The sequence below is a fragment of the Arachis duranensis genome, chromosome 10 (genome assembly GCF_000817695.3).
Source record: "Arachis duranensis cultivar V14167 chromosome 10, aradu.V14167.gnm2.J7QH, whole genome shotgun sequence".
Lineage (NCBI taxonomy): Eukaryota > Viridiplantae > Streptophyta > Magnoliopsida > Fabales > Fabaceae > Arachis > Arachis duranensis.
The window spans coordinates 61,018,042-61,032,909 of NC_029781.3; the positions used below are offsets into that span (position 1 = coordinate 61,018,042).

The 14,868-nt window shown below is 33.6% G+C and overlaps 1 protein-coding gene across 1 annotated transcript; it reads right to left on the minus strand.

The window, feature by feature from the left end:
• Positions 1 to 7,501: 7,501 nt before the first annotated feature.
• LOC107469960 (uncharacterized) lies at positions 7,502 to 8,074 on the minus strand. The gene has a single exon (XM_016089341.1). It carries the CDS (start codon positions 8,072 to 8,074, stop codon positions 7,502 to 7,504), a length of 573 nt encoding a protein of 190 aa, XP_015944827.1.
• Between the last annotated feature and the right edge of the window lie 6,794 nt (positions 8,075 to 14,868).

Consider the following 14,868-nt stretch of genomic DNA (forward strand, 5'->3'; position numbering starts at 1 on the left):
TACCATAGGCACTGTGACCTTTGAGAAGGCTCTGTGTGACCTGGGGTCAGGTATAAATCTTATGCCACTCTCTGTAATGGAGAAACTGGGGATTTTTGAGGTACAAGCTGCAAGAATCTCATTAGAAATGGCAGACAAGTCAATAAAACAAGCTTATTGGTTGGTAGAGGACGTGTTAGTGAAGGTTAAAGGCCTTTACATCCCTGTTGATTTCATAATCTTAGACACTGGGAAGGATGAGGATGAATGCATCATCCTTGGAAGACCCTTCCTAGCCACACCAGGAGCTGTGATTGATGTTGACAGAGGAGAGCTAGTCCTTCAATTGAATGGGGACTACCTTGTGTTTAAAGCTCAAGGATATTCCTCTGCAACCATGGAGAGGAAGCATGAAAATCTTCTCTCAATATAGAGTCAAACAAAGCCCCCACAATCAAACTCTAAGTTTGGTGTTGGGAGGCCACAACTAAACTCTAAGTTTGGTGTTGGGAGGTCCCAACAATGCTCTGAACATCTGTGAAGCTCCATGAGAGCTCACTATCAAGCTATTGACATTAAAGAATCGCTTATTGGGAGGTAACCCAATTTTTATTTATCTATATTTCTATTGTTCTTTTATGTTTTATTAGGTTTATGATCATGTGGAGTCACAAAACAATTGTAAAAATTAAAAACAGAATAAAAATTAGCAGAAAAAAAAAGCACACCATGGAGGAAGAGTTGTCTGGCGTTTAAATGCCAGAAACAAGCACTTGTCTGGCGTTTAACGCCAGAAACAAGCACCAAGCTGGCATTTAATGCCAGAAATAAGCATCAGGCTGGCGTTAAACGCCAGAAACAGGCTACATCTGGGTGTTTAACGCCAGAAATAAGCTACAGTCTGGCGTTAAATGCCAGGATTGCATACAGAGGGCGTTTTACACACCTAAAAGGTGCAGGGATGAGAAATCCTTGACACCTCGAGTTCTGTGGACCCCACAAGATCACCTCAGGATCTGTGGACCCCACAGGATCCCCACCTACCCCACTTCTCTCTTTTTTACACAATCCAATAACACTATACCATTCACCAATCACCTCAATCTCTCTTCCCCATTACCCCTTCACCAATCACATCCATCCACTCTTCCCCATAAACCCCACCTACCTTCAAATTCAAAATCTCTTTCCCACCCAAACCCACACCTCTCTCCCTCTCCTCCATATCTTCTTCTTCTTCTTCTATTCTTTCTTCTTTTGCTCGAGGGCAAGCAACATTTTAAGTTTGGTGTGGTAAAAGCATAGCTTTTTTTGTTTTTCCATAACCATTGATGGCACCTAAGGCCATAGAAACCTCAAGAAAGAGGAAAGAGAAGGCAATTGCTTCCACCTCTGAGTCATGAGAGATGGAGAGATCCATCTCAAAAGCCCATCAAGACCACTTCTATGAAGTTGTGGCCAAGAAAAAGGTGATCCCTGAGGTCCCTTTTAAGCTCAAAAAGGGCGAATATCCGGAGATCCGACAAGAGATTAGAAGAAGAGGATGGGAAGTTCTCTCCAATCCTATTCAACAAGTTAGAATCTTAACGGTTCAAGAGTTCTATGCAAACGCATGGATCACTAGGAACCATGATCAAAGCATGAACCCAAACCCAAGGAATTAGCTTACAATGGTTCGGGAGAAATGCTTAGATTTCAGTCCGGAGAACGTAAGGTTGGCATTCAAATTGCCTATGATGTAAGAAGATGCATGCCCCTACACTAGAAGGGTCAACTTTGATCAAAGGTTGGACCAAGTCCTCATGGACATATGTGTGGAAGGAGCTCAATGGAAAAGAGACTCAAAAGGCAAGCCGATTCAATTGAGAAGACAGGACCTTAAGCCTGTGGCTAGAGGATGGTTGGAGTTCATCCAACGCTCCATCATCCCTACTAGTAACCGATCTAAAGTAACTGTGGATCGGACCATCATGATCCATAGCATCATCATTAGAGAGGAGGTAGAAGTTCATGAAGTCATCCCTCTAGAACTCTACAAAGTAGCCGAAAAGCCCTCCAACTTGGCAAGGCTAGCTTTTTCTCATCTCATTTGCCATCTATGCAACTTAGCTGGAGTTGTCATAGAAGGAGACATCCTCATTGAAGAGGATAACCCCATCACTAAGAAAAAGATGGAACAAACAAGAGAGCCGATTCATGGATCTCAAGAGACGCATGAGGAAGCTCATCATCAAGAAATCCCTGAGATGCCTCAAGGGATGCATTTTCCTCCAAACAACTATTGAGAACAACTCAACACTTCTCTAGAAGGATTGAGTCATAACATGAACCAATTAAGTGTGGAACACCAAGAGCACTCCATCATTCTCAATGAGATTAGAGAAGATCAATGAGCTATGAGGGAGGAGCAACAAAGGCAAGGAAGAGACATAGAGAAGCTCAAAGACACCATTGGTCCTTCAAGAAGAAGGCGCCACCCTCACTAAGGTGGACTCATTCCTTAACTTCCTTGTTCTTATCTCTCTGTTTTCAGTTTTATGCTATATGTTTGTCTATGTTTTGAGTCTTTACTACATGATCATTAGTATTTAGTAACTATGTCTTAAGGCTATGAATAATTCCATGAATTCTTCACCTTTCTTAAATGAAAAATGTTTTTAATACAAAAGAACAAGAAGTACATGAGTTTTGAATTCATCCTTGAAATTGGTTTAATTATATTGATGTGGTGACAATACCTTTTGTTTTCTGAATGAATGCTTCAACAGTGCATATTTTTGATCTCGTTATTTATGAATGTTAAAATTGCTGTCTCTTGAAAGAATGATGAAAAAGAGAAATGTTATTGATGATCTGAAAAATCATAAAATTGATTCTTGAAGCAAGAAAAAGCAGTGAAGAACAAAGCTTGCGAAAAAAAATTTAAAGAAAGAAAAAGAAAAAGCAAGCAGAAAAAGCCAATAGCCCTTAAAACCAAAAGGCAAGGGTAAAAAGGATCCAAGGCTTTGAGCATCAATGGATAGAAGGGCCCAAGGAAATAAAATCCAGGCCTAAGCGGGTAAATCAAGTTGTCCCTAACCATGTGCTTGTGTCATGATGGTCCAAGTGAAAAGCTTGAGACTGAGTGGTTAAAGTCGTGATCCAAAGCAAAAGGAGTGTGATTAAGAGCTCTAGACACCTCTAACTGGGGACTTTAGCAAAGCTGAGTCACAATATGAAAAGGTTCACCCAGTCATGTGTCTGTGGCATTTATGTATCCGATGGTAATACTGGAAAACAAAGTGCTTCGGGCCACAGACAAGACTCATAAAAGTAGCTGTGTTCAAGAATCAACATACTTAACTAGGAGAATCAATAACACTATCTGAACTCTGAGTTCCTATGGATGCCAATCATTCTAAACTTCTAAGGATAAAGTGAGATGCCAAAACTGTTCAGAAGCAAAAAGCAACAAGTACCGCTCATCTATTTAGAACTAATATTCATTGATATTTTGAGATTTATAGTATATTCTCTTCTCTTTATCCTATTTGATTTTCAGTTGCTTGGGGACAAGCAACAATTTAAGTTTGGTGTTGTGATAAGTAGATAATTTATACGCTTTTTTTAGTAAGATCTAGCTACTTTTAGGGATGTTTTTATTAGTTTTTATGCAAAATTCACATTTCTGGACTTTACTATGAGTTTGTGTGTTTTTCTATGACTTCAGGTATATTCTAGCTGAAATTGAGGGACCTGAGCAAAAATCTGATAGGAGGCTGAAAAAGGACTACAGATGCTGTTGGATTCTGACCTCCCTGCACTCGAAATGGATTTTCTGGAGCTACAAAACTCCAAATGGCACGCTCTTAATTGCGTTGGAAAGTAGACATCCAGGGATTTCTAGAAATATATAATAGTTCATGCTTTATTCGGGTTTAGACGATGAAAATTGGCGTTCAATGCCAGTTCCATGCTGCATTCTGGAGTAAAACGCCAGAAACACGTCACAAACCAGAGTTAAACGCCAAAAACACCTTACAACTTGGCGTTTAACTCCAAGAAAAGCCTCTGCACATGTAAAGCTCAAGCTCAGCTCAAGCACACACAAAGTGGGCCCCAGAAGTGGATTTCTACATCAATTACTTATCTCTGTAACCCTAGTAGCTAGTTTAGTATAAATAGAACTTTTTACTATTGTACTAGGCGTCTGTCTTTGACCAGATCTTTGATCAGTTATGCTATCTTAGGCTTTTGTGGAGGCTGGCCATTCAGCCATGCCTGAACCATTATCACTTTTGTATTTTCAACGGTGGAGTTTCTACACACCATAGATTAAGGTGTGGAGCTCTGCTGTTCCTCAAATATTAATGCAATTACTATTATTCTTCTATTCAATTCAGCTTATTCTTATTCTAAGATATTTGCTGCACTTCAACATGATGAATGTGATGATCTGTGACACTCATCATCATTCTTACCTATGAACGCATGCCTGACAACCACTTCCGTTCTACCTTAGATTGAGCGCGTATCTCTTAGCCTCCATTCCGAAAGATCGGAGTCTTCGTGGTATAAGCTAGAATTATTGGCGGCCATTCCTAAGATCCGGAAAGTCTAAACCTTGTCTGTGGTATTCCGAGTAGGATCTGAGATGGGATGACTGTGAAGAGCTTCAAACTCGCGAGTGTTGGGCGTAGTGACAGATGCAAAAGAATCACTAGATTCTATTCCAACATGATCGAGAACCGACAGATGATTAGCCATGCTGTGACAATGCATTTGGACCATTTTCACTGAGAGGATGGGAAGTAGCCATTGACAATGGTGACGCCCTACATACAGCTTGCCATGGAAAGGAGTAATAATGATTGGATAAAAGCAGTAGGAAAGCAGAGATTCAGAAAGAACACAGTATCTTCATGCACTTATCTGAAATTCCCACCAATAAATTACATAAGTATCTCTATCTTTATTTTATGCTTTATTTATCTTTATATTCAAAAACCATTATAACCATTATTATCCACCTGACTGAGATTTGCAAGATGACCATAGCTTACTTCATACCAACAATCTCTGTGGGATCGACCCTTACTCATGTAAGGTTTATTACTTGGACGACCCAGTGCACTTGCTGGTTAGTTGTGCGAAGTTGTGAAGAATGTGTGTGAACCATAGTATTGTGCACCAAGTTTTTGGAGCCATTACTAGGAATTGTTCGAGTTGTGAAAAGTATGAGTCACAATTTTACCTATCAGTAGTCGAAAACCTTCTCAACCTGGTCCATAGTTCAGCTTTCAAGGTCTTTAAGAAAGACAATCCCAACCTGTCGGCTCGAAACCCATGTCTGGATAATGCAGCTTCACCGAAAGGCCTTCCGAATTCAGATAACACCCTTCACAATTGTAAGGATTTAGAGATCGATCAACATTTAAAGGTTTTAACTTGCGGTTATATATCCTAAAATCGACATGCATCTGTTCGACATATAAATTCGAATTTGCTTTGACAACTTCAGGTTTGCCTTCCTTAGTCCATAGAAGCACGCTCTGATGCATGTAGAAGGTACCGCACCTACACCATGGATCCAATCCCTACCCAAGAAGGCATTATAACTGGCCTTCAATGGCACCACTACAAACACGGAGTGCCTTTCTGATGACCTCACTTTTACAGTCAAAGTGACTAACCCTCTTGCTGGCGTAGAAGTCCCACTAAAATCAGTCACAGCAATATTTGTAGGGACCAAATCATCAGGATGCTTTCCTACTTTTCCCAACATCCTCTCAGGCAAAAGACTAATCGCTGCCCCGCCATCAATCAACACCTTGTTTATTTTAAATCCATTCAGTACAGTGATGATATGAAGAGGGCGTAAATGGGACATTTGCCTCTCATCTTCAATACGTATGAAGAAATACGCTTCTTCATCTTCCTGATCATAATCTTCATCTGGATTACTTTCACATTCTCCAAGATATTCAGTTGGAATGATCGACATTGTCCCTACCATGTCATCATCCCCTTCATCGAAATACTCTTCATCAATGTCGACATCCTTATTTTTGTTGACTCCAGAAGACTGAGTAACCGCTTTGCCTTTCTCAATCTTTATAGGTGATGGAATTTCTTCAGGATAAGTCTCCCCTTCAGAAAGAAAGACAATTCGAGAATGCACAGAGGGGGTTGCCCCTTTGCTTGCCTCCTTACCTGTCTCTATTTGAAGTTTCTTACTTTGAGTAAAACTCCTTCTTCCACCTCTTCCTCTTGGGTAACCTTTGCCACGTCCTCATTAGAAACATATTGATTTCGAGACAGTGCTCGATGCCCCTACTGAGGTTTGCGTCAATACAAATGATCACGCCTTTGGAATTCTTGAAAATTTCTTATCCACTAAACACCTATGGCCTGGATTGACTCAAAGGTGTAGTTACATCACGCTGAGGGATCTTTGAACTAAAACCCTCCATACGTCGAATTGGCTATCTTTGACGCGCTTGATGTTCCCTATGAGCCAATTCCTTCTTCATTCTTTCTTTTTCAAAGATTGTTGCCGCCTCAGCATCGAAGACAGCATTACACTGAGGACACATAGATACGTCCCGGTCTTTGATCTTCTGCTGAACTAAGAAATCCAGCAAGCCATCTCCCGTCCTGGGATAAACAGATCTCACCTGTGACTCAAAATCATCAAGAGCCACATCGAAATCATAAGACATGCCAACTATGTTAACCCCCAAGTAGGGCTCAACATAACTAGTGTCAACTTCGAAGGGATCAACGTCAACCTTCATCTCTTTCTTGCCATCATCAAATTTCAACCGTCCTTCCATGATTGCTTCTTGAATCAAATCCCTGAAACGGACACAACTATTAGTCGAATGACTTGTTGCTTGATGAAATTTATGGTAAGGCTTTCCCTTTAAATCTTTAACGAAAAGTAAAGTTCTACCCTCAGGTAAAACTAATTGTTTATCTTTAAGCAACACATCAAAAATCTGATCAGATTTCGAGATCTCAAAACTATATTTCTTTCCAGTTTTAGGTTTTGAATCATTCGACTTTTCACTACCAGGAAGCTTTTTCAGTAAAGAGCAAACATATGGGGGCCCTTTCTTAAGCTCAGCCAAATCGACTTCTGTTTCGAAATCGAATTCCTCCTTCGAGGATTCCATGGTTACATAAGCAACCTTTTCTTTTCGAGTAAACGGTTTACTCTTTGACCTTTGTTCACTTCTATGTTTTTCTTTCTCCATTTTCATGAGCTCGGTCTACCGAACCTTTTCAACCAGATAAGCTAGATCAGGAATATGCACATTAAGCGATTTCCTATGCATATAGAATCCCAACCCCATAGTTGCTATTTTCATAATCTCACTTTCAGGTAATGTTACATAGCACCTACTTCTAGCATTTTTGAAACGTATTAAATAATCATCGATAGTTTCACCATCTTCACGTTTCAAAGCTACTAGATCGGTAACTTATACATTCATTTCCCCCGATAAAACTGAGCGTAAAAAGCAGTTTCCAACTGATTTCATGTTGTAATCAAATTTGGTCTGAGATTCGAAAACCAAGTAAATACATTCTTTGTCAATGAAGAAGGAAAGAATTTCATTTTCAAATTCTCATCATTGGCTAAATTTCCGATCTCGACCAAATAACGAGCAACATGTTCAATAGTGGATTCTCCGACTTCTTCAGCAAATTTTGTAGTTATTTTTAGATTTTTTACCCCTCTTGGCACTTCAGCCATCTGAACCACTTGGGGAAAAGTAGACACAAAATGTGGTTGATTCATAAAACCAACATTCAGTCCAACCCGATTCAGTACCTCTTCTATAATCCTAGTTACTTGATAGCGATCACCACGTAATCCATTTAAAACGTCATCATCATTTTCACCTCGAAGAACCACGCGGGGATTTTCTCGATTTGGAATATGATTTTCATTTTGAAAAATATTTTCTATCCCCTCGTTGTTTCCCCAGGCATTATGCCTTTCACCTTCATCATAATCGACGATTCGAGAAATCCTCTCAACTTGTCTAGCAAGATGCTCAAACCTCGATTCATGATCAGCCATCATGGGATTTAGAATTGTAGTCATTTGCTAAGTCAGTAAATTAACCAGATCATGATGACTTTCTTTCACTTATTGTCGATATGCAGCCATCGAATTAGCAGCGTTCGAAGTGGAACCCACATGATAATCACGAGAATTTTCGGAATGTTGTGGGTTTTGAACATTATTCACTCCATTTACATTCCCAAAACGGATAGGCGGCATAAAACCACCCACCGGTGGGGTATAACCAGTAGGCAGACTATAAGGGGGCCAACCAGCAGTTAATAGAGGTTGATATGGTGGTACAGGACCACGCGGACGAGTATTACGTCCAATATTTCCAGTTTGAATAGTCGTAACGGCTATACTTTCAATTCTAATTGCACTCTCCGAACGTGAAGATACATCGGCTTGTAGGATGGATACTGGTATACTATTATTGGTTGATGAACCACCATTCACATTTGATACTTCATCAACCATGTGAAAGATCTTCCCACTTTGCAATTGCATACACTAAGAGATTACTAGAAAAATACTTATTTTGACACACTTCGATTTAAAACTGTCCCACCGGGCGTGCCAATTTGTTTTGTCGATTTTTAGCAAATTGATGGTGGTTCAATATCTAGTGATCTGGGAGCGAAACCTACTCCTCTATGTGAGTACCAGTTTTCTAGAAGTGCATCAAAGCATCTTCGATTAGACAAAAATTGGAAATAAAGATAGAGCAAATTTGTAAATTAATGAATGAAACTTATAAATTAAAGTTTTTGAAAACTAAATACATAGTAAATGAAAAGGTTTGCATCAGAATTAAAAGAAGACAATGAAAATGCCTTTAATTAAATCAAATGATTCTTAACTTAAACGATAAAATACAGAAAGATAAATTAAATAGAGAAAGTAGAGAACACTTAGTAAATATGATTAATTGAAATGTTAAGTTTACAGTAAAATAAATTAAAAAAAAGAAGAAGATGGAATGAACCCTACAGAAAATGTAACTCGATCACAAACTCAGGAATTCGTTGGGATGTGAGAGTGTTAGAGTATTTTTTCTGAATAAAAGTTCCAACCCTTATTCCCTAACACTTCACAGTATTTATAGACTATCTTACATAATGGTTAATTTGATTACAATTAATTACAATTAAATAAAAAATTAGAAATTTGAAATACAATCACTCTTGATAACCGTTTCCACTGCGTAATTATAGACATTTCCCATATTTTCCTCGTGTAATAAAAGCCACGAACTTTCCCACTGCCACCACTATTTGATCAGCTTATTCGAAAAACTTTACTCAATTTCTCGAATCAAGTCTTCGACTCGATTTAACTTATTCAATCAATTGAAATTCAATCGACACTGAATACTTTCAATCTCATACTCACACACGTGTCTTCTCGAGAAATTGCACTTTATTTCTTCGATTCAACTCATTTATATCGAAAATATTTTTTCGATCAACAATTGTTTTATTGGTTCTTCATCCCATAGCCTATATTCTTTAGGTACCACAAAGCTCCCTCAGCTGCATGGTCTGCGGCTATTTTCTTTTTTCGATGAGGGGGACCATAGCACTCTATAATGTTCCTCGATGCATCTTCTATTTCAATAGTAACCTTGAAGGTAAACCTGTAAAAGATATCTAGTCAATGAAAATAACAAAAATATTGTTATGATGCACTTACTTCTATTTCCTTGTATTTGTGTCTGACAAACAGAGGCAGTAAAATAGAATAGGTTGAATATTAGAATATCATTATAAAGCCACAAGGCACGAGTTATTAAAATCTTGGATGATGCATGATCAAGCAATCATCAAACAACTTGCCCAACAAAGACTAATGAAAGGCAAATTTTGTTACAACTGCTTGGAAGTTGAATGTACATATCAGCTAGATAACTACATGAAAGAGAATAAATCTTGTAAACAAAAATAAAAAGTAAAAAATTTAACTAGTATCATTAAACACTAAAATACAAAATTATTGTGTGAGAGTACGTGTACTATATCATAGCTGGAAGAATTACATTATCTGATGGCATGGACAATCTTGCTTGTAACATTTAAATAGAGGGGGCCTCCAACGGTTTGCAGCACAGATTTCGTACAAATTTGATCTCGCAGGTCTTTTTTTTAAACCTAGCATCACAGCAGTTCCATTTTTATTCAATAAATAATGAACTGAATTTGTAATTCAAAAGTTAGCAATTTTGAGTAACCCAAAAGAAGTCCACAGAAGTACAAAGATGGAGAAAACTTACTTAAAATTCAAAGTCCTAAAAGAGAATGTGTACCTTGTTCATGTGAAGACTGGGAGGACGCGTTGTTCTCATAGTCACATGTGTAGCCTTTTTGCAAGAGAGTGTGTTTCAAGATGTCTTCCTCAGAATCCATCTTTACCACTTTAGCAGCTAGTCTGAAACCAGAATCCTTCAAATTACCTACAAACTAAGAAGCTGAGAATTTGCACATACCAATTTGGGAAAAAGAGAAAATTTCACAACCTTCACCTTGGATCGCAAATCGGTCGAGCTGAGGAAGTGGCTTTAGAGTTATGCAGACCGTAGACACATATATGGCTGCATGGCAAGAATAAGCATGTGTAGCACGTATTCATCATTTTTTTAAGGGGAGTGCTGGATAAATAATGACCATCTTGAACAACATAAACAACTACTAATCAAATAAAAACACATTACACCTCCAAATTATCGACCTAAATCTTAATATTAAAATAACCATCCGTACATCTAGTGAAATGAACATCTGATATATCTATTGTTCACATTGTTTAGCATTTTCATTGTCTACCTATACTTTTCCTTTATTTAAACTTAATTTCTCTTTGGTAGCTGGTTCCCTAAAAAATTTAGTTATAAAAGTGAGATAAGTGATATATTTTAACATTCTATTTTTTGGTGTCTTTTAAAATTGTGGGAGGTACGGAGGGTCTGATTTGTGTTTAAAAAATTAAAAAAATTTGGAATACATACATCGAAGGTCCGATTTGTGTACTCCAAATTTTTTTAATTTTTTAAACACAAATTAAAGGCTCTGATTTTTGCTCTAACACCACAGCTGCGTAAAGAACCTATACATAATTGCGTCTTACACCATTCTCCATTCCATATTTAAATTAAAAAATACTGGGAGGTCATCTACTCATCTTGCCATCTATTTATAATATGGTGAATGTTATGGTGCCTATCACTTTATATCTAAGTTACTAAAAAAGGTAAATAAATAATATTTAATAAATTTTACATAATTTATTTTTTATTTTAAACATTTTATTTTTCACTTTAAAAAAAAATTAGGCAATTTAAACATCATAACAAAGATATCATAGAACTCACCTTATAATATAACAAAAGAGACCAAGATAAATTGACAATTAATTTTTAATATTTAAATTTTTTTTATTATACCACTTCATATTTTTTTTAAAGATGGCATAATTTAGTTTTATTCTTTGTATCATAACTTATGATTTTACTCATGATTGATTTTTTTTCTTTTTATTTTCATAATACTTATTTTTTAGATATTTTATATTTTTGTATATTTATATTTTTTATTTTTATGTATATTATTTTATATCTCTAATGTTAATATTATTTTTTTAATAAATATAAGTTAGATAATAAAATTTAATTTAGTATCTCCTTTCGTATTAGTTTTTATATATATTATATAAATTAATATTTATTTTTATTTTATTTATTATTTTTATTTTATATAATCTCGTGCTTCTTATTCTATTACTTAATTCTTGCTCATGCTTTCAATAATTATTTTAAGATTCTAGTCAATGACGATAGTTTTAAGTTTACTAAACAAATATATTATTAGATGGTCTCTAAACACTAGAATATATGATATCTCTCATATTTTTCCCCTTTTATTCTTATTAATATTTTTCATGAGCATTTAAATAATTTGGTAAATGGTCATATTTTGTTTGTTTGCTAAATATGCTTTCTAAACCATTAAAATATATGATTTTTTTAAATTTTTTTGTTAATTGTATTCATTAGTTACATATTATCCGTTTCACTTATATTTCATTTTTTCTTTTTTAATAATTTATATTTTTTAATATCATTTAGTTGTAACAAGTATAATAATCCTTATTATACACGTGATAAAATTGAAATTATAATTTCAAATTATTTTATTAAAATTAATTTAAGTTGTAATAATTTAATTAATAAATAAGTAATATGATGTGCATTGTTCATGTTTTCTTAAATATAGTATTAAATGTATTAACTCGAATGTAGCTATTAAGTGTATAAAAATAATGTTTGAATTATAAATTCTCTCTAAATGAAATGATTCTATTTAAAATATTTAAATTATGATTTCAATCATAAATTACAATATAATTTAAAAAAATTTCTTTGACACAATATTACTTTTTTTTTCTCCACTTTACCATTAATATATTAATATTACAAGTCTAAATTACAGTATTTTATTGAATCTTGACTGAAAAAGAAAATAATTACGTATTTCTATCATTTAATTTATTTAATACACCATGTGCTAACACTAACAGTATTTTTTAAAAAAATATATTGATAAAAATATATATAATATATTTATAAATATAACATAAACAAATAAAATATATAAATAAATACGAAACTAATATGTTTACCAATGTTTTTGTTAAATTTTATAAATTAGAGAATAAATTATATATTTGGTTGCTTGGTGATCACATAGATGGTCAAGTAATTGGATTGTAAATAAATCTCATAGTGTACATCTTTTTTTTTCTCATTTTTGAATGAAAGCGAGAATTAAAAGAGTAAATAGTAATATATAGAGAAAAAAAATTTGCACCACAACACATCATTATTACCAAAAGAAATATTCATATTAAAATATGGAAATTTTACATACTGCAAATCATGAAGATCAATCATAATATACTGGTCACTTCTCTCTATTTTTGACCATGATATAAGTTTTTTCTTTTTCAGTCAAGAGTCTAATAACATCTAATTGAACAAAAAAATTTGAATTAAAAGTACCAAATTAAGGACAAATGAGTGAATAATATAAGAAATTATAACTTCATACGTGTATAAAATAAAGAGAATTTACTGATTTATTTTATGTTAAACGAAAAAACTAACAATAGTATATTAATAAAAGGATATACCTTTAAAAAAATCACAATACAATTTCAAATATTTTCATAAATAAACTGTTAAAATTTTTGTTATCGATTATGATGTTATTATATATTTTTTTGGAAAAACTTAAAATCAAAAGGAAAATAATTTTGTGTGGATTAATATAAATTAATTACGTACCAAATAAGTAGAATCGTTTATTTGTTTATTTCAATATATCATCATGGGCAAGCAAATTAAAATGATCATCCGGAATTTTACGATCATCGACCATATGTACTATACGTGACTCCTTCTCAAAAGATATTTTGCACATGTGTACAGTGAGAAGATATATTTTGCTTGATTTCTCAATCTCAAAATTTGAGAAGACATAGACCTTCTTTTCTACCAATTCATTCTCAAATATTTTTGTCAAATAATTCTTGATTGAATAATCAATTTTATCATACTGCAAAATAAATTAAATATAAAAGCTATTAGCATTTACAAAACTATTAAAAAGAATTGTCTTTGACTTGTGAAATGGTGTACTTATAAAATCAACTTAAAATATGAACTACAAAAATTTATAAGAATTTAATTTTGATGCACTGACAATGTAAAAGTAGTTTTACACGTACATCCAATTACGTAATGACACATCAATAAAAATAAATACCTTTCACATTGATCGCGTGAATGGTCATCCAAAAGAATGGATGTGATTGTACGACTGTGTAAAATGCTTTACACTGTCAGTGCATCAAAATCAAACTCTATTTATAAATTAAACTTAGCATTACCTGAAAAAATTTAGTAAATAAATCAACTAATCTTATCATCTATTAGAACTATTTCTATGTAAGCAGTCTTACTATTGTCAAACTTGGATGAGACTTTCTATAGCCTTATAATTCTTGGTTTTATTTTTCATACTTTCTCTTTGTATAATCTGATATAAGTGATACTATTGATAGGATCGTAGTCAATAGTCATTAGGTATGGGGATAGTAGACAATAATCATTCGATATGAAAAAGAAAAAAAATAGAATAAAGACTATGTCAAAATTATAAATTTTTTAAATGATAAATATGAAAGAAAATTTACTATTGCTTATTATATATACTAATAATATGTCAATAATTTAAAAAATATACTAATAATACTAATAGTTTAAAGATAATTGTACTACAGGTATAATAAATTTAGTTATTACTCTTAATAAATAAAATAAATAATATGTTTGAAAACTAAAGAAAAAATTTAATACCTAAAATAAGTTAATTAAATAACAACAATTAATATCTAAAATATTGAAAAGAAATTTTTTAATAAATGTGAGAAATAAAAATAAAAAAATTAATAAATAATATTAGTATTTAAATAAAAGAATTGATAAAGAATAATAATTATAAGTAAAAATAGTATTTTTATTTTAGAAAAAAACACACATGAGAAATTGTTTAATAATCCGTACCATGTACATGATAATAAATTGTTCAATAATCGTACTATGCACGTGATAAGGTTAAAATTATAATTTTAAATTATTTTATTAAAATTAATTTGAATTGTAATAATTTGATTAATAAAAAAGTAACATATTATGCATTCATTTTTTTTAATCTATTCTTATGTGTATCAACTCAAATATAGTTATTAATCATTTTTGTTAATCTACTTTTTTTTCC

Excerpts from the sequence above, each read along its gene's own strand:
- LOC107469960 (XM_016089341.1), bottom strand. The coding sequence starts at position 8,074 with ATGACTACAATTCTAAATCCCATGATGGCTGATCATGAATCGAGGTTT.